Source organism: Lutra lutra, chromosome 8, assembly GCF_902655055.1.
Source record: "Lutra lutra chromosome 8, mLutLut1.2, whole genome shotgun sequence".
Lineage (NCBI taxonomy): Eukaryota > Metazoa > Chordata > Mammalia > Carnivora > Mustelidae > Lutra > Lutra lutra.
This window is the reverse complement of record NC_062285.1, coordinates 139679007-139699895: the sequence shown is the minus strand read 5'-3', so window position 1 is coordinate 139699895 and position 20889 is coordinate 139679007. Positions and strand designations below refer to the sequence as shown.

The window sequence follows — 20889 nt, the reverse complement described above, 5'->3', positions numbered from 1 at the left end:
GGTGGCTTGGAGGAAGGGGTAACATGCGTAACAGCAGCACCGGCATGACAGGTGGCCCGTTCGACATCCGTCCGTCCCTCCCCTCCCATAGCATCCGCCCCAGAGCAGCTCCAGCCACCCTGAGCCTAAAGCCCTGGAGAGAAGGTGGTCCCAGACGGCCCGTGATTGACAGCCCCAAGCCCCTCTTCCTTCCAACAGCTTTACTGAGAAAGAATTCACATCCTATACCATCCGCCCTTTGCAAGTGTGCAATTCAGGGGTTTTTAGTCTTCATGGACTCGTGCACCCATCACCACAATCAACCGAGAACAACATCATCGTCCCCAAAAGAAACCCACAGCCCGTAGCAGGTCCTCCAAGCCCGCCTTCCAACCACTCAACTCTGCTCTCCGTCTGTGGATCAGTCTATTCTGATCTTTCGTATAAATGCACTTTAATGCCAATGGGATTTCCTATAAATTTCGTATCAATTGTATTTTATGTAATACAGGATATTCTGCATCTGGCTTCTCTCGCTGGGCACGATGTTTTCAGAGTCCATGCGCTCTGAAGCCCGGGTCAGAACTTATTCCCTCCCGTGGCACGAGGACACCCCGGCACTCGGATCTGTCACATCTCGTGGGTCCACTCGCCACAGCGGAGGGCTTCTGCACTGGAGCCACTTTTCGTGGCTTTGGGGAGTCCTGCTACCCGGAACGTGGGCGTCTCAGTTTCCATGTGGACACGCGCTCACTTCTCTAGGCTTGCCTCCCGCTGGAGACTTTTCTCAACAAAGTTTCCACTCTCCTCCTGGCGACCGATGACCACCGTATCATAAGAGATGACAGCTTCAGCTGTGAAGAGATCTATGGAGAAACGGAATTCCATTTGGCCAATCCCACTTCAGCCACTAAAGAAAACGGACGCCTGAACAGACTCAATCAAAAACAGAACAGGATCTTCCTGTGCAGGCAAAACTAATAAAACTACCTAATTGGTCTCAATGACCTCTTGGAAATGGGATGTTATTGCCCCTCTCGAAGACGAACGAAAGGGCACAAGTCCAGAATATCGAGTTCTCTGTCACCCTCTGAAACAGATGTGGCCTGCGAAACAGGCCACAAAGCAAATTTCTGTGAAGCATCTTCTGTTTTCCCACTAACTCAAAAATATTAAGTCGGACACACAATCCCATGAAGAATGGAAGGGAACATAAACGCAGGTCTGGAGGAAGGAAGAAAGAGGTGAGCAGCTCTGCGGCATTCTGATTTCGACAAAGCCATCCGAAAGGTCAGCAAACAAGCCAGCGACAGTTCTCCCACACCGTCCCCCACCCGCTCCCTCCCGCTCCCTCCCCAGGGCCAGCTGCCTGGGTTGGGAGCCTGGCTGGGGGTCTGGAAGCCGGAGCTCACCCCCCTCCCTCCTTCCAGCACCTTCCTCCACAGACACCATGCTTGCCCGGCTTGTGTGCTCCTCTCCACCCTCCCTTCCAGTTCCCCCGGGGAGACTTCCGTGACCTCTGCGGCCATGTCTCTTAGGCCTCGCCCTGCACAACTCTTCATCTTGCTCTCCGCTCTCTTCCAAGGCTAGCTCATGCCTTCCCGCAACTTCCAACGCAATCCCCAATCAGAAACCCCTAACCATGCAGCCTCACCTCCATGATCCTGCTGTTCAGGCATCCCTAAAAGCATCTCTGAAAGAATTCACCTCCCTCCAAACCTGCTCCTTTTCTAGGAAAGAAACAGAACGCCATCCACCAGCGCCTGGACTTCACCCCTCACCCCACTTCTGCCCACCTCATAACTGGGCCCACTTTTCACCCTCTCCTCTTCACCGTCCTTGACTAAACCACCTCCCTGAACCAAGGCCACTTCCAACTGAACATCCAGCCTCCTTCCTGGTATTCTCAAAAACCCCAGATTCCTGTCTGCCTCAGGACCTTTGCACGTGCCATTCCTTCCAGCCTGAACACATCTCCTTCCCCCATTCCCTGGCCAGCTCACACTCATCTCTCAGGTCTCAAAAGTCCCTATCATTCTCTGACCACCCCGTCCCATCCAGGCCACGAACCCCATCACCCCCTCAGCACACCCAAGCACCATTTCCCTGACCCCATTCACATTTATGTCATGATCTCCCCGACTGGACCCGAAGCTCTGCGGGAGCTATGGCACCAGTGGCTCCGTCCCCACCACTCGGGACTTACTGCCTGCCAGAAGCAGCCACCAAGTTGACTAACCAATTTACTGAGCATCCACTACGTGCGACATTCTGAGAATAAACAAGACAAATGGGGCCTCTGTTCTGACATTCGAATTCGACATGCAAAGAGACATAAATGCACACACTTGCAGACTGTGATCCATGTTAGAGAGAAAATAAGACAGGGTCGAGTGGAGAAGGCTGACGGAGACACCCAGCCAGGCAGTGAAGGTCAAACGCCGAGAGTGACCGGCCATGTTGATGGCAGGTGCCCTGACCTGATATGATGGGATGAGAAGGGCACCGTACCTCTCTGGGGTTCCTCCTGAACGGATGACCCCACTCTAATCCAGAGGAAAACACCAGACAAATTCCCAGAAAGGGGCATTCTCCAAAATTCCAGGTTAGCACTCATCAAAACGGACAAGGTCATGATACACACGGAAAGTCTAAGAAGCTGCTGGAGCCCAGAGGCGCTAAGGAGACACGATGATGAACTCTCACGTGGGATCCCGGACGGGGTCCTGGACCGGAAAAAGGACAGTGGGAGAAAAACTAAGGAAATCCGAAGAAAATGTGGACTTTAGTTAACAGCAACATATTAATACTGAACAAATGTGCCACACTATCAGAGAATGTTACTAAGAGGGGAAATCAGGTGTGGATTTATGGGAATTCCCTGTACTCTCTCTCGCTATTTTTCTATAAATTTATAACTTGATTAGAAAATAAAGTCTATTAAAAAAAAATAAGGCAGGGTTTGGAGATGGGGGGGTTACAGTGGCCATCGGGGACCAGGAGGTCAGGGGACTTCCTGGAGGAGGTGATCTGAGCAGAGATACACCCAGACACAGTGGAGGGCATGGGTAGGACAGGAGCTAGGGTCAGAGGTGAGCCTGGGAATGGGCAGGCGAAGCAGGGTGGAGGACTGGGAGAGAGACAGGGAGCGGCTGGGCGGGTGCGTGGGACATCTCCAGCATGTCGAGGTCTCGGGAATGGTGTGAGGTCAAGAGGAAGACCCGTGCCATGGGCTGGAGGCAAATGAGGAAAGGGAGAACAGATAGAGGGAGACAGTCCAAGGAGGGAGAGAAAGGTCTAGAAGCAGCTGGGAGCATCTGGAGCTGGGAGGACGTCTGCTCCCTCTTGCCCCGACATCCATAGAGGGAGGCAGAGACCCTCTAAGCCATCCGAGCCCTGTCACCCACCCTCCCAGGACATGGGAGGGTTACACGGCTGCCAGCTATCACAGGACGACCTATCCTGTCCCTTTGTCTCCCTGTGGCCACCAGCAAACCTGGCTCCTGGCAGAATCCCTTATTCCCCCAGGGCTCTACCGTGGTCCTTTTATCAGCAAGTTCACAGCGATTACAGGCACCAAGTGACAGTGTTCCACTCACCGGCTGCTACCGAGCACCTGCCTCCTGCCCAGCGGTGGGAGGCAGAGGTGTCCCTGACCTCCGGGAGCCTACACTCCAGCTGGGAGTTGGGCAGAGAAGAAAGAGGAGCTCGAGCGGAGCAATGGCAAATCGAGGCCACGGAGGCACAGAGCTCTGCCCCGATGTCTCAGGGAAGAGGGGGGCATTCAGAAGGCGAACCCACGGCAGGCAGGGCAGGAGGGCCAGGTGACCCCCCAGGAGCCAAGCTAGAGCCACATGGCCTCCCTCGGGGCTGGAGTCTCAGAAAACCGCCTCTTCCCCGAGCTGCTGCTGCCGGTCCAGGGCACAATTCCACAAACCACGCTTTCTCCGGACAGAGGAGGGGGGATGCTTCCTTCTCCCCTGAGACCAAGAGACCTGGAATGACCCCCACGGCAGCTCTCTAAGGCTGACTCACTGCCCAGACCCTGAGCCCACTCCCCCAGCCACAGAGCTGAGACCCCTGTATCTGCGCCCCCCCACACCACCCCGGGGGCCTGTTCTGGCCCCCTGATGAGATTTACTGATGTGGATTTTTTGCAAAGTGTGTCGTTTAAACTTAAGAGAGAAAAATGAGTGCCAGGGATGGCACCTGCTACGTTAGCCTCCCCACAGCACCCAGCAAAGCCCCGAGCCATAAAGGGTCATAAATGCCAGGTAAGTGACTATTAATAATGTTCCTTATGTTGTCTATACTTTTAGGTTACCACCTTTAAAACGATTTTGTAGGCAGAATTTTCAAAGATTCCCCCCTAAGATCCCAGCCTGCTGTGTACAGGCCCCTATCAACCCTGGGACTGTGAAGATGATGGTTTGCACCCCATGGTGTGGCTATTATAGGGCCCAGCTGACCTCAAGAAAGAAAGAGCATCCAGGTGGGCCTGACCTAAGCACATGAGCCCTCTGAATCTGCATCTAGAGGTCAGAGACCACAGGCAGAGAGAGGGGAAGCACAGGGGAGAGCCTCCGTGGCTGGCTCCAAAGGCAGCAGGGCCCACCTGGAGAGGAGAGGACTCTAGGGGTAGAGAGCTGACTCCTCCCCAGAAGCTCCAGAAAAGAACTCAGCCAGGTATCACTCAGAGCAGAGAACCCAGCCACACCTCTGACCCGCTCAACTATGCCTTAATCAACAGATGTTGCTTTAAGCAGATGAGTTGATACTTAGTTACGCATCAGCAGAACACTAATACAAAGGGCATTCGCTACGCTCAAGCATCAGCCTCATAAACAAGCACCACGACCACCGCCTACAAAACCCAGTGTGGTGCATGTGCCGGCAGGGACCCGGGGCCCACGCCTGAGGCCCAGAACCACCCACCCCGAGTTCTAACTGTGGGACCTGCAGCCATTTAACATCTCTGGTCCTCAGAGTCTTTGTTAAAAAGAAGGCCAAACAATGCCTACCCCCTGTGTGTGCTACATGACCCAGCAATTCCAGTTCCAAATGTTTCTGCCAAGGTACTAATCCAAAAGGGCCCCTAGACATTTACTAACTCTGGAATGACTCCAATTTTTGTGTAGCAAAAGCTATATACACAGAAGACAAAGCCTGAAGGGACACAAATAAAGGAAAATTACCACTGCCTTCTGTTTGATTTTTGTCTTCTGGGTTTTCAGCAGTCTATGCTGCGGTGGTAGCTGGAAAAAGTAATAATAAATACCCTTTTAAAAAAACCACTATCCAGATGGCGTCTTTGCAGAAATTGACAAGCAGATCCGAAAACGCATATGGAAATCCAAGGGCTCCCAAATAGCCAAAACAATCTCAAAGAAGACGAAAAAAGTTGGAGAACTCACACTTCCTGATTTCAAATCAAACCGAAAAGCTATGGTAATAAAAATGCATGGTGCTGGCGTAAGGACAGACACAGAGACCAAGAGAATCCAATGGAGAGGCCACCGACAGTCCTCCCACTATAGTCTACTGAGAGCAATAACAATGCTAATTCAATCCAGGAAATGGTGCTGGGACAACTGGGTATCCACGTGCAAAAGAATACACCACACACAAAAATCAAAACCAACTCGAAATGGACCAAAGACCTCAGTCTAAAAATGAACACTACAGAAGTCTTAGAAAGCAAAGTAAACCCTCATAAGCTTGGATTAAGGAAGATTCCTTAGCTATGACACCTAAAGCACAAACAACAAAAGAAACAACGGCTAAACCGGATTAAAACTAAAAACTTTTGTCCTTCAAAAGATACCAGCAAAGGAGTGCATGCATGGCTCAGCTAAGCCTCTGCCTTCGGCTCACATCAGATCCCAGAGTCCTGGGGTCGAGCCCCTCATCGGGCTTCCTGCTCAGCGAGGAGTCTGCTTCTTCCTCTCCCTCTGCCCCTCCCTGCCCCACCGGTTTGTGCTCGCTCTCTCTCAAATCGATGAATAAAATCTTAAAAAAAAAAAAAAAAATACGTGCAAGAAAGTAAAAAGATAGCCCACAGAATGGGAAACAATCTTGCAAAATCCTCTGAGAAAGGGTTTGTATCTACAATGAGTAAAGTACTCTCACAACTCAACAATAAAAAGCCAATTTTAAAATGCACAGAAGATCTGGAGAGACTTTTCTCCAAAGAAGCACACGCATGCCCAACACACAAAACGATGGTCAACATCACTAACCATTAGGCAAATGCAAATCAAAGCCCTGGTGAGATACGGTTTCCTACTACCGAGGGGAGCTGTATTAAAAAGACAACAGAAAGTGCTGGCAAGGATGTGGAGGAACTGGAATGTTTCCCACGTCGCTGACAGCACGGAAAATGGTGCCCATGGCAGAACAGTGTGGTAGTTTCTCTGAAGGTTAAACACAGAATCATTACCTGACCCGGCCATCCCACTCCCAGGCATGCGCCAAAAGAAAATACCGAAAACACGTGTCCACGCAAAATCTTGTACATGGATGTTTAAAATATCCACTGTTCAAAAAAGCCAAAAGGCAAAAGCAACCCAAGGTCCATCAACAGATGAAGGGGTAAACACAGGGTGGTCAAGCCACGCAGGGGAATATTACTCGGCCATAAAAAGGAATAAAGGTCTGACATCGGTTAAAACATGGATGAAACTTCCAAACGTGAAATTAGCCAGTCACCAAAGTCCACATACCATATGGTTCTCCTTATAGGAAACACCCAGAATCGGCAAGTCTATGGAGACAGGATAATTCCACGGTGATGGAGTGGCTGCCGGCACAGGGAGGGGGAAGGAATAGGAACCGACTGTTGATGGGGGTGGGGTTTCTTTCAGGAGTGATGAAAACCTTCTTAAATTGATTGAGGCGACGGTTGCATGACTCAGGGAGGAGACAGTCCTCCTGCAGTGGATGGGATATGGACACCAGCTCAGTAAAGCAGTTATTTGATCCATCTCTGGAAGGTAGGTGTTCACCTGCTTCTGCAGGGCCGTCTGAGGATTCGTGAGGCGGCCCGGCTCTAGACGGCTACCATGATCTACACAGGTGTTAGTGCGACCGTCCCTGGAGCTCTCTGCATGTCCGAAACTCCTTTCTGATCACTCAGCATAGCCAGCAGCACCCAGTACACGCCAGACATGGCCCTCAGCGTGGGAGATACAAACATGACCTCATCTCTGCCCCACATGGGGCCGTTGAGGCATCACAGCGGCTTGCTGGGAAGCGCATGTGCAGGAAGGGAATATACACATAGGAGCTCAGAGGAGCCAGGCCCATCTCGTCCTACCTTGGCTACTAGAAAGAGCTGGTCCCCACCCTGTGGGGAGTCAACACCCAGCCACCTCTCTGATCTTATCTCTGACCACTGTTCTCCTTGTTCACTAGGCTCCTGCCACACTGCCCTCCTCACTCATCCTTATACATGCTGGGTACGTGCATACCACAGGACCTTTGCACTTTCTCCTGCCTCCGCAGTGATATTCTTGCCCTACATATCAACAAGCAGCTCTCGGTTCAAATGCCACCTCCCTGACCATGGTGCCTAGAACAGGAGGAGAGAAAGCCACGCTGCTTCTTGTTTGGGGCTCCTTCAAAGCACTCATGGCCTTCGGGCCAAACATTCATTCCCCAAATCTGTCTCCCCAGCTGGCCTGTAGGCCTCCGTTTTGCTCAGTGACATATCTCCAGTGGCTACGCTTAGAACACACAGACGCACAGAAGGTGTTCAAGCCACCTACAACACTGCTTACAGACCCGGGCCGGTCTCTTGGGCACACAGACATCCGGCGGTGCCAGAGTCTGCCTCGCCCGGAGCTCAGTCCTGCTGGCAAATACACAAGAGACACCGCTTCTGCTACAAAGACAAGGAATCTTAAAAATCCCATCCGGTCGCTGACCTGATCGACCACAGAACAGGACACAAAGGGATGCAGATCCCATTCTCCACAACAGGCCACGGGAGTCAGCTCTGGGAAGCAAAAGTGACTGGGCACCCAATTCCACCGCCACCCCTGGGGGAGAGGCAATCGCGTCACCAGACACCGTGAAGCACCGCCATCCTCCTCCCCCGCTCCCCCCGTCTTAATCCTGTTTCTCGCAAGGCTTTTTCAACATAGTACCAATCATTATTTCTTGGACGTACTCATTTGCAAACCCCAAATCCTGCCGCAAACGTCTAGGACCTACATTGACGATGCCCTCAGCTCGTGTTTTTCATAGGCTTGCCTTAAACAGAATAAAAAATTACTTGTCCTCTCATTCCCCCGAAGGATAATCAGGATCTGCGGCCTGTCTCCCCCAAAGCTATGACAGTTACGTTTTAATCACTTCCAAACAGGTTCGCCGGCTGCTTCCTCCACGGATGCGGGCCGGGGCGCAGCAGGAGGGGGGCCGGCCCCAGCCGGGTGCAAATGCCGGGACGCAGCGCCGGGGCATGTCCATGCGGCTCAGCTCCAACACACCGCCCTCTGCCCAGGGGATCATTTTTTCTGCAACTGATTCTCTTCACAGGGACACAGGAAGGAAGAAAACAACTGCACAGCCAGGAAGAGTCTTGTCCAATAAACTGGGAAAACTGAGATGTGAAATCTGCTCACAGGGAGGACGGTGCACCCCGGTTAACGACACGGTCAGCTCGCCTTGGCCCAACGTGCTTCTGAGCACGCTGGCTTCTTCCTCTGGCTCTTGGTTCTGGAAGGCAGGAGGACTGCCACGCCGTCTTTCGAGGATCATTAAAACCATCAACTCTCTCATCCATATACTGCAAACCACCCAGGGCAGCAGGAGCTGCTTGGCCTTGGGCGGTCCAGGAAGCTTCTGGAGGATGCTAGAGCAAAAGGCCTGGGGCCCAGAACGCCAGCGTGGAGGGTGCTGCGGGAGGTCTTCCAGCCTCCAGAACCCGCAGGACGCTCGCACCCACGGCCCAGTTCCCACATCAGACCTGCCCCTGCCCCTCTGCCCACGGCGCCCCGGCCGCACTCGAGCTCTGAGCTCCGCACCTGCCACGACACTCGTGCTTTTCCCACTTTCGCCGGATTTGATTCAAGGAAGCCAGACTCCAAGCGCCCCTCACCCCTTCACCCCTTAACGCCATGGGAAGCACAACAGATCCTCGGAGAGAATTTCTGAATGAACGGTCTCACTCGTAATGCCCGGCGTGGCCTGAGCCAAGGTGCTTTTTTTCCTGGGAAGCAGAGGGCAGCTGGCAATATTGTAAACGGTGACCGTCCTGCAGTAGCAGGGTCACGGGCTAAGTCTACAGAGGGAGATAGGACAGGGGCCGAGAGAAGAGGGGAAAAAGAGCAGATGACTGGGAACAGAGCAAGAAAACAAGGGCGCTGACCGCGCTGCTTCAGAGATGGCCCCCTGGGCGCCCAGACTGGGACGTGGCCAGTGTCAACTGATCTCATCCGTGACCAGCTCAGCCGGCGTGTGGCCCACGCTCCCCACTGAAAACACCCTTTCGGAGCAGAATCCCTGCAAAGAACCAACAGCAGCGTGGACAAGCAGAGTCCACGGTGCAGAGAGTGGGTCTGAAAAGCAGTAAGAACCACGCAGGTCACGTGCATGGAGGTGTTTTGTTGGAACCACCAAGACTGGCCATTCACAGTCCCCTTTCTCAAGGCGGGGGGGGGGGGGGGTGCAGTTCCTGGAACCCCATGTCAGCACCCAATTCACAAGGGCCCCAACCCTCGCCCCAGGCTCCCAGAGCCCCTTTCCCAAGATTGCAACTCCACAGGTCTGGGGTGGGCCAAAAAGACCTGCCTTGTCCCTCAGCCATTCTGACACACTCACTCCTCTTCCTACGGGTGGGACCTGGGTGCGGGACCCTGCGGAGTCAGCTGGGAGCGAAATCTGACACCCACTGCAGAGGCTTCCATAGGCGAGGGAGGAGACCAGTAAGTGCATGGTTCCAGGCCAGGGAAGTCAGGGAGAGAAAACCAGTCAGGGCACAGAGGTGGGGTGTCTCCGGAGGGGACATCAGGAGAAAAGGGACAGGTGGAACAGCATTCTCCATGCTGGGGGCCACAAGAGCACTGGCCAGGTGCAGACCCTAACCTTGCCCGGAGTGCAGACTGGCCTGTGCCTCAGGGCCCCTGGAGCTTCCTGCCGGAGCAGCTGCATGACAGCCTGGGGCTGGCCAAAAAGGTCTAACATGGCTTAGGCTGGGGCTTTGGGTCACACTCTATTCGTCACAGGGGAGGGCGGGAGACAGGCTGGTCCCCAGGACAGTCAGTCATGCCTACGGGGTGGCAGCCCAGCAAACACTCTGGACATGAGGCTTGGGGACCTTCCCTGGCCAGCGATGCTCAGGGAACGCTGTCATATCACTGCCGGTAAGTGACGCTGTCCACGATGCCACCAGAAGACATTTGGAAATGCCACATTCAGTGCCCTCCTGGGCCCGCCCTGGGTGCCCCCTCACTGTGTCCTTTCACTGGGATGAACCCTAACAGCGAGTGCGGCAGCACTTGGTGACTTCTGCTAGTCCGTCTAGTGTCAAACCCACAGGTCAATTTGGGGACCCAAACTTATACTAGTGTCAGAAGTGAGGGTAGGGCTTGGGGGCCGGCCTCTGGCACCTCACACCTGGGTGGGCACAGGCTCCACGATGAGCCGAAAGGGGAGGCAGGAAGAGACGCGGGCTGGGCTCCCCCACCCGGGGCACAGGCCACTGTGGCCTGGGGACTGGCTACGCCCCCCGCGAGGAAAAGCTGGGGCTGACGGCAGCAGACCCTGATTCAGGGGCACGCCCGGGGCCCCCTAGCCAGTAACCCACGCACACGGCAAACACAAGGGAACCAGGGGCAGCCGAAGCCCAGCCCCGGCATCCTAGGAGCCACCGCCCACCCGCGCTAGTCGGTGAGAACTAGTACCTCCCGCACACCCCTCCATCCCACCACCACAGCGACTAACGATCCCCAGCCGGCCAACCCGGCACCGCCGTCCTGCTTGCCATGTTCACGCTCACTTGGAAAAGGCGTGATAAAGTGAAAAAGAGGCCACCAGCCTGCCTCGAGATGCTGCCGGCAGTCTGGGAGCAGGCGGAACCTTCCAGAAACTGTCCATCTCCTGGCACAGGTCCTGCAGGCCGGCGGGACAGCCTCCCAAAGAGGAATGGCCCAGGGTCACCTCCCAAACCAAGACCCCTGCATTACGTCCCCAGAGTCCCTTCCGCCACAGGAGGTGGTAAGAGTTACGTGGACACCCTGGGGAGCGGTGACTCAGTCCACCACCCCTGGGTTCCCCAGAAAGAGCGCCCAGAGCCAAGCTCACTGCTGCTCCCTTGCTGGGGTGGGAGACAAGCCCAAGCTAGCAAGAGTGAGCGGGAAGGGAGGTGAGGCAGGGGCACTCCTGAGCTGACCACAACTTGGGAAGAAAACCCATCCGTGCTCAGCCATGCAGCGTCCCGAGTGCGGCGCCGTGGCCCTCCCAGCCACCCAGCGGGGAAGCAAGGGAGAGGCTCTCTGTCTCCGGTGCCTTCTGGTCCTCCAGCCGACTTTGTGTGATGGGGTGCAGGCCTGCCCATGCTGCAGCTCCCCTAATTGGCACACCCCGTCCCCTGCAGCATGGCCCTTCAGCCAAATCCAGAATCCGGAAGAGCTGGGGAGCCACAGCCCACACAGGTCCCACGGGGCCAGCCCCGGGTGCAGAGATGCTGCGGTCCCCTCTGTGTGGGCTGTTGAAGGACAAGCAGCTGACCAGCCCTCACCCCACAGTGCCCAAAACACCCTGTGGGCTTAGAAGTCACAGTGGTAGGGGTGCCTAGGTGGCTCAGTGGGTTAAGCCTCTGCCTTTGGCTCAGGTCATGATCTCAGGATCCTGGGATCGAGCCCCGCATAGGGCTCTCTGCTCAGCGGGGAGCCTGCTTCCTCCTCTCTCTCTCTCTCTCTCTGCCTGCTTGTGATCTCTGTCTGTCATATAAATAAATAAAATCTTAAAAAAAAAAAAAAAAGAAGTCATGGCAGCACAACAGAGCCCGGTCGGGTCAGGTGAATCCGACAGGAGCACAAAGCAGACCTCACACAGGAAGAGGGCAATCCGCTCATCTCAGCACGCCCAGGGCCCGGCCCAGTGCCCAGTGTTCAACCCCGGCTGAACGAACAAGGTCCCAGATGACCAGACCCATTCAGCCCGCACACGCCTCTAACAGGTAGAACCTGGCGGGGGGAGGGCTCTCCCCTCTGCCCTCATGTGGACGTGAGGACGGCACCAGCTCCCCTGGGGTGTTTCAGGGAAGTGATGCTCGTGAACTCTCCAGCTTTGCTCCAACACCGAAGAAGGAGAAAGCCGAAAGGCGTGTGTGGCCGTCAATCCCAACCGTCCGCCCGACTGCGCCACGGAGGGCCTGGACGCTGGAGTCAACGTCCCCTCTAGCTGGGTCTGCGAGGATGTTTCAGGAAGAGGTTAGAAGGTGACTGGCGTACTGAGCAAGGCAAGGGAGCCCCAGCATTTTTGGCTGGGCCCCAACACGGGCCTTTACGAGGTCAGTTTTTACCAGGAGACAATTTGGCAAAGGCTTTCCCGTTCCTGTCGTCATTCCCCGTGAGAACACGGTTCCACGCCGCCTCACGCCCAGCAGCGCCGGCTAAGGCAGAGAAACATTTTGAAAAGCACTTCCAATGGCCAGTGTCGGTGGCACAGACCGTGACAGACAGTGTCCTCAGAGCCTGGGGGTCTCCTGCGTCCACCCTGGGCTGCAGAAGTGACAGCTTTCCCACAGGCGCCAGCTCTGACGCAGAGCTGGGTCCCACCGGGCGAGGACGCGGCCACACCGGAGCCTTCGCTCCTCCATCGCGGGGATTAACTCTGAAGCCCCACCGTGGTTTAGATCGAACAATGAGAACCGCCATCAGCATTCAGACATGTACAAACGCCACCAGTCAAGCCTCACCGCGGAGCCGGGGCTCAGAAACCAGGCTCAGGAGACAGAAGCTGCCGTTGTCACATGAATTACCACGGGGGCCCCCAGCCCTCCCGTCACGGCTTCCCTGACCCCTCGTCGCAGCCCAGCAGGAAGGCGCTGACCAAGGCGCTCCTTACCTTGACCAGCTCCTTGAACTTGGGGTCATCCTTGGAGGTGGGGTCGATCATCATACGCTCCTCGTTCTCCTCTGCCAGGGGAGAGAGTCCGGTTAGCACTCGCCGGCGTGGCGGGGCTGGGGGGACGGTCAAGCGAGGGGGACAGAGCGCAGAGAAGCCAAGCTTCTCTCGGTGGGATCACGCTGCGAGGACGGCATGCACACGGGCTGCATCGGTCCGCGGTACAAGTTCCCGCGGCCGCTGTTAGTAAATACGCGCACCGGGAAAACTCCCCGCTACGTAAAATAGCACGCACCAGAAAAAACAGCAAAAAAAGGAGGGGGTGGGTGATGGTTCACAGTAAAATGTGTTCATCCCTGTTCTGTTTATTTGTTACCCGTTTTCCCTCCATGTTCAGGCCTCGATCCACGGACAGTGGGGCCCAGCGAGCTGCTCCAGCGGGACTGGCGTGGTAGAGAGGAAGAGCGTGGGAAAGCGCCCCCGCTGGTCCGACACCATCCAGAAAACTGGCTGGTGCCCGCATAGGGGAGGGTGTGGGAGGCACCGCGGACAGCACACAGGGGATGGGGGAGAGGGAGGCCTCAGGACCCGAGCATGGGGTGGGCCCGCAGGACACACAGGTGGCGAGGACCAGGCTCCCGGGGCCCAGGCAGGCTCCCACAGAGCTCGGAAACAGAATGGCTTTGAGAAGACTGACTTCACAACAGCAAATTTTAAAACCTGACAAAGTGGAAAACTTTTTTTTTTAATTTTTTTTTTTTAATTTATTTGACAGACAGAGATCACAAGTAGGCAGAGAGGCAGGCAGAGAGAGAGAGGAGGAAGCAGGCTCCCTGCTTAGCAGAGAGCCCAATGCGGGGCTCGATTCCAGGACCCTGGGATCATGACCTGAGCCGAAGGCAGAGGCTTTAACCCACTGAGCCACCCAGGCGCCCCAAAGTGGAAAACTTTTTGAAGTCATGCAGATCTGACGCTTGAGGGGGTAACCCCATATGGGGGTCCCTTGTGATGTCCCTGCTAAGGCCCTCAGCAGCCTCCCAGTGCTCCTGGGACCAAGGCCAGCACCTTCCATGTGGCCTCCAGGGCCCCCTGCAGCCTCGCCTCCCCCAGCTGTCCCAGGCACTCTCCACTCTCTGGCCCTTCCAGCCTTCCCTTGCTCCTCGGCAAACCTCACCACTGCCTGCCACAGGGCCTTGGCACATGTTGCTCCCTGTCTGATACCCTTTTCCTCCACTCCACATTCCCTTCACCTTTCAGATCTCAGTTCCAGGCACTGACCAGGTCAGTCCTTCTCAAGGTCACACAGACTTCAGGGATAAGCAGAACCTTATGGAACAAACTGAACGATACCAGCTCCCTCTGCCCGAGAGCAGTTGTTTATAAAGATGGCAAAATGGGGGGGGTTCGGGCCCAGGGAAAGGCAAGTTCAAGGCATTATCAACAAAATGAGAGCCTGCCATGTGTCTAGGACCAGCCTTTTAGCCCTCCTGTTAGTCTAAATCAGGGTTCTCAACAGGAGCCGCTGTGTCCTTCCACCACCCCAGGCGACATGTAGCCATGTCTGGAGACATTTTTGGTTGTCCCAGCTGGTGGCATCTTGTGGGTAGAGGTCGGGGATGCTCAAACCCCACAAGACACAGGACAGCTTCCAACAGTAAAGAATTACCCGGTGCCGGATATCCAGAGGGCCAAGGTGGAGCCTCCTGGTCTATGTCTGGCTAATTCCCAGACCCGCAAGCGAGTCCCCAGTTTCCCCTGAGAGAGGGTCACCCTGGAGCATGCACTTCAGCCAGACTCAACAGCAGTAACAGCAAAGAGTCCTCCTCTTCCGAGAAGAGACAGGGGCCACAGTGGACCCCAGCAGGATCTCAGGGAGCTCGCCCAGCACCTGGCTTCAGGCTCGCCAACCTGACCTGCATCTGCATTTCTCCACAAGCTCTTGCTGGCCTGGCCTTGTCGCAGAAACCACAAAGGAGGGAGCAACCGGGGCTTCCCTTTGAACCAGGGTTTGGAAATAAGCGGAATGTTCCACAACCACCTTTCAGACCGACCAGACCCCAAAACACACTTTAAGAAAATGTGTCCGTGCTGTCACCTCATCAGTGCTGGCTGTGATGTGGTCCCAAGGAGCTGGTACAGAGGGCCTTCATCACTTGCCGGGTCCCACCCAGCAAGCCCACGGCCTCGGGACAGCTCTGGCTTGTGCCAAGATTAGGATGTATTAACTACGTTTCTTATTTCCTATATTTTTGAATTCTTTGACACCTCAGGGCCTGGGGACCTGGAGACACTGTCCCTCCCAGGGTTGGCCAGTTCCCAAGACAGCCAACAATTCCACTGTGACTGCCCTTGATGTGCAGGCCAACCAACCCAACGCCACCCCCAGCAGCCATGTGTTCCAGGGGTTCTCACGCTCCCAGACCACAGGCCCCTGCCCTAATTTCCCCCCAACACTCCCCCAACCCCGCCCAGCGCACCGACTCAGCAGAGCTCCCAGAGCCCTCAGAGATTATCCCAACCAGCCAGTCCATACCCGCCTACCCTGCCCCACCCAGTCCCTCCCACAAGAAAAGACAGGCCATGCCCTTCCCTCCCTCCAGCCTCCTGCCCAAGGCTGGCCCACCCCCACCTCGGGAACTGAGCTTGTAACAAACCATATTTTCAATGGGGCTGAACCCCGGATCTATCGGACTCATCAGACGTAATGACTAACACAACGGACGTGGGAAATCAGACAGGCAGAAACTTACAAAGGAAGATGGGGTTTTCCTTCCTACCTACTTTTCTAAATAAGACCTTGAGCTAAGAGCCCAGACTCTCGGATGCCGCCTGGCGTGATGTCTGATCACCAGGCCGTCGCCCTGGAGCACCTCCTCGGCCTCACCAACCGCGGGAGCTCAGCGGCGTCACAACAGGGGCCTGGCAGAGCGCACGGTACCTAACAGCGTGTCTTCGGGGTGGACATCTGCCGAGGCGGGGGACATCGGCGAGTTGATGGCATGTCTGCCTTCTTCCTGCAGGTCGCTCACTGTGGAGAAAGGATAACAAGGGTCAGTGTCAACGGAGTAGCGGGGCCTCGCGTGTCTGCAGCAGAAACACACATGATCAACTCCTGCTCTGGAAGCGTTTAACAAGCATTCCCAAATGGCCCGTCGCCCAGAAACAGTCCGCGCACGAAGGCTCCGAACCCAGACCACGTTCTGCAGTTCCTCCCTCTGGCGCCAAGTATCTCCCGGTGCCCGCCAAGCCCGGCCAGTCGGTTTACACTGCCCTTTGGAATTCAGGGCTAACACACAGAAGCTTCTGGATGCTTCCAGATCCGCCCAAGGCTGCTGACATGGACAAAGCTGGAATCCCAGCGACAGGGCCTGAAAAGGCACCCCCCCACACCACTCCATGGAGAGCTGTGTCCTCAGCCAGGGGACCTGGGGGCGGACGCTGTACCTAACATGGACACAGGCAAGCCCCGAATTTAAAGTGAGGCTGTTGTTGACGGTCAGGTTCAAGGGAGCAGACACCCAAAAGCAGGTCATGGCCAGTGCTGGGACACCAGAGCCTGCAACAGAATCTCACAAACCTTGACCCAGAGGGCATAACCTGTGTGTGTGTGTGTGTGTGTGTGTGTGTGTGCATGTGTGTGTGAGTGTGCATGCACGTGTGTTGGGTGAGGGCAGCACTCAATCATCACAGGGCTCAGAGGCACAGCACGGATGCCAGGGGCAGAAAGGACCATCGCCCCGCAGGAAAACGCCTCGAGTCACATCCGTCAGGGGACACCACCGGGACCCTCACCCTGTCCCGTTTCCTGTGGCACCTGCTGCTTTTGACAGTCCTGGTTGAGAGCTCTGGGCCACAGTCCCCAACCACACGCCATGGACTGGCTGCCCCATCGGTGGTCCCGGGTCAATGGGGTGCCCAGGCCTTCTCTACCACGAACCATTCTCCCCCGTGAAAACCTCTTTCCTCTTCCAATACCGCAGTCACCACGAACCGCTCACACGGCCGATGCCGGGCATCTGAAGAGTAACCAAGGGCACAGGCCCGATGGCTTGGCCCGATGGCTTTGCCCGATGGCTTTGGCGCAGGCAGGCGGTACAGTTCCCCTTGACTATGCTAGCGGCGCGACCCCAAGCATGCCCAAGTCACCCCATAGGGCCCCCGGGAGGATGAAATGGTGAATGTGAGGTCTCCAGGCCAGAGCCAGGAAGCCAGGGGGTCTGTAGCCGGCCGGCCCCTCCGCCCCGCATGAGGACACCCACATCTCACACCAGGGAAGGCCCCGAGACGAGGCTTTCTACAGAGTGAACTCTCGCATCCCCACGTCCCCGAGCAGCACAACTCACAAGAGGCTCTCACGAGAGCCCCCCAACGGGTGGGTGACCGCGCGAGATGCGATCCGCCCGCTCGCTGTGGAAGGGAAGGCCGTCCCGACACCTGCTGCCATGCGGGTGCCCTCTCAGGCAGCACGCCGTGTGGAACGGTCACGGTGGGACACAGTGAGGGACCCAGAGTCATAGAGCCTCAGACATACAGTCAAACGGCAGGAGGTGGGGAGGGGGGAGGCGGAGCCTCATGTTCACGCGGATGAAGTTTCAGCGCAGGACGACGAAGAGCTTCAGGAGACGAAGGGGCGATTACGCCACCCCGTGAGTGGACTTCATGCCATGGAAGCACCCGCCCACGAGGGGTTAAAATGATACATTTTACATTATATATGTTTTACCACCACCACAACAACAACAAACAAAAGAAAAAGCAGACCCTCTGCCAACAGCATCCCAGCCTGCAAGCTGGAAGCCGTCCCCGTGGTCGCCCGCGATGCACACCCCCGTGGCGCGTCCCCAGAGCAGGCCACACGCACAGTCGTCTTCTTGTCCCCACACCCTTAGCTTAACTCTGCGCGAGATGCACCTTCCCACGTGCCTCGGCACGAGTAGGGTTTTAAGACGTGCCCCCACTGGGCTCCCCTGGCCACACTCCGCAGATGCCCACGGGGGGGCCCCGGCCAGCTCCCAGGCCAGCAGCCGCATCTCAGCCATCGCTTCCACGAGCTGATGCGTTACCAGCAGCAACTTAGGCTGTAAAAAGCTTTTCCGAAGGCAGAAAAAAAGAAAGCGGGAAAAAGGGGATCTTGCACGGAAGCCGCGGACACACGGGGAGCACACCCCTGGCCCAGTGAGCGGGGTGTATGCAGAGACCCCGAAGGCCTAAGTCCCACTTCCTGGGCCGACATCACAGAAGGACAGACAGGCCAGGGGGGTCCCTTCAGGTCTAGGCGGTCGGGGGGTGTGGTCACGTTCACGGCCTGGGAAAGAGGGAAAGGCGGCGGGTGTGGCACGGGTGAGCCACGACAACAAGCCGGTAACTCGGCTCAGAAAGATGCCACACGGGTCGTCCGCTCCCCAGGACACAGGCCGTGGGCTGGAGCGACAGGGAGGAGGGCGGAGGGGCGGACACGCGGAAATGCTCCCAGGGGGCCCTGCTGCCTGATCTCAAAGACACAGGGAGATAGGAAATAGCGTTTTCAAAGACAGAAACGGGGTCACATGGAAACAGAAATTTCCACTCTGCCCTTGAACATCAAAGATAACACTAAACAGGACCCGAGATTTCCTGACCTTCATAAATGAGAAATGCTCTCCCGGAACTGCCCAGGCACTGACTCGACAGACCGCACATTCTGAAGGAGCTTGTGTGCAAAGCTCTGAGGGAAGCAAGGACAGGGCCCTTGGTCATGAATCCAGGTCGGTGACCACAGAGCCAGGGGCGTGAGTCCAACTTTACCACACACGGGCATGTGGCCCAGAGGGGTCCCTTCACCTTGCCAAGCCTCAGTTTCCCCATCTGTAACATGGGGGTGACAGCAGTAGATGCCTCATAGGGAATTCTAAGAATTAAGTGAGACCATGAGTGCTCAGCTCCTGGTTCAGAAACCCTGGTGGGCATGTGCTCACCCTCTGTGAAGGGGAGAAACCGATATGGGAAAACAGGCTCCCACAAAGGGACAAAGAGAAGAAAGAAGGAAGAAGGGGAGGGCGCGGCTCTCTTGCACCCCGGGAAGAACCAGGGAAGGCTTCCTGGAGGAAGTAGCATTTGAATGAAGCCTTGAAAGACGGCAAGAATCTGGAGAAGGGACTTTGGGACTCTGCAAAGCATACGGGTGACAGATCAGACAGCCTAGACTCTGGAAGCCCACAGTGCAGCCACACCGATGCTGAACCACGGAGGGTTCTTTGGGACTCTACTTCTCACAGCCTGGGTTCCCCAGAGAACACGGGCCCCATCTCTGAGGACTTTTCTGTCTAAATCTGATTACTGTCTTCCGAGGGTCAGTCTGACATGTGGAAGGAGAGTCTCCTCTTGAACCCTGGCTTCTCCCCAAGGGCCCCACTCTGCCAGTTTAGTGGCTTTCCGTTAATCCCTGGAATGTTCTGGTTTTTAACATACTGGTCCATTTGCCAGAAAGCCCAACACTTCAAAGATGTGAAATGCTGGCTGCCTTGAGTCACGGAGAAAGATCTGCTGGCCAGGGAGAGCCAGCGTCTGGTGTGCTCCATGGGTGTGGACGTTCAAACGGACGGGCGGGGCCAGTGCCAGGAGGCTGAGGACCTACCAATTTCCTGAGTATGCGCCATTGTTTGGAGAGGGATGCCCTTGTCCACATAAAACCTGATGGCCAGGCACGAGGAAATGGATGGCAAAGGTTCCCACTGCACCCAAGTCCACCTCCCAGGGGTGCTGTGGCCCACGGGCCGCACGGGGAGCACACAGGGCTCGGGGGAAAGCCAGGAGGTTGAGAGGAAGGAGGGAGCCCAGGTCAGAAGACAGAGCCAAGGGGCGGGGGGTGTTTGATAACACAATTTGCCCTTTGGGGATGGCCACCCCTCACACAGCCGGGGGCAGGGGGCAGACCGGGTCACACAGACAGCAGTCACCGGTCTTAAGAGATTTCAAAAAAGTTCAAATGTGGGTTTAGTGTGGAATCTCCCAATTTATAATGTAAGCACATCACTCCAATTCTGTGGGCCAACCAAGGCCACCCGTTTGCAAGCTCAGGTCACAGTAAATGTACAATCCACGTTCCTACCCATCCACAGGAAGCACAGAGGGCCACTAATGCTTCCTGAGGACCTACTACGTGCCAGGCACCTTCCATGACATGCATTCATCGTATCTCCTAACAAGTGAGGGAGCAACCGGGTCCTGGCTGGGCTGGCAACTGTCACATGTGAAGGCACCTGATATGCACCCCCCAGTGAGCCCCAAGTCAGCACTGAACCCGCTTCTACATGGTCAGTATGCCCAGCTGACTCCTTCGCACCTCCAAGCCTCAGCTTATTGACAACCTCCTCCAGGAAGCCCTCCTGGGTACCCCCTTCCCACGCCAGGCTCCTCTCTGCCTAGCTCACACCACACAGTCATCCCATCTTCTTTTTCCTGAACCATCTGCCCACCCACGCTGGTGCTAACTCAGCTCCTAGCCCTGGAGCTGGTCTACTGGTTTCAGATCCCAGCTCGACCCCCGACAAGCTGAGCCTGGGCAAGCTACTTATTTGCCCTGTGCCTCAGCTCCCATCTGTGAAACGGGGGCACCCCTCAAAGACAGATACAAAACTTCATCAGCTGCCGGCATACAGTAAGTGCTCAATAAATGTGAGCTTGGAGCATCTTCTAGATCGAGGTAGACAGGCGTGTTTGCAAAGCCCGTTGCCTTTCCACCACCCCACCCAAGGGCTGGGCAAGGCTTAAAAAAAAAAAAAGAAGTAACACCTCTCCTGCCTGGAATTACAAGCACATAAACATCAACACTTGAAAGCATCTCATAAAGAACCTACCACT

At 55.9% G+C, this 20889-nt stretch overlaps 1 protein-coding gene across 2 annotated transcripts in view; it reads right to left on the bottom strand.

The window, feature by feature from the left end:
* The window catches only part of PARVB (parvin beta), a 94043-nt gene that overhangs the window by 33804 nt on the left and 39350 nt on the right, over positions 1 to 20889 (bottom strand). For both annotated transcript variants that reach the window (XM_047739755.1, XM_047739756.1), the window contains exons 2-3: positions 15989 to 16078; positions 13051 to 13121 (exon numbers count right to left, since the gene is read on the bottom strand). In XM_047739755.1, the coding sequence (XP_047595711.1) occupies positions 13051 to 13121; positions 15989 to 16078 (161 nt within the window). The remainder of the gene's footprint in view (positions 1 to 13050; positions 13122 to 15988; positions 16079 to 20889) is intronic.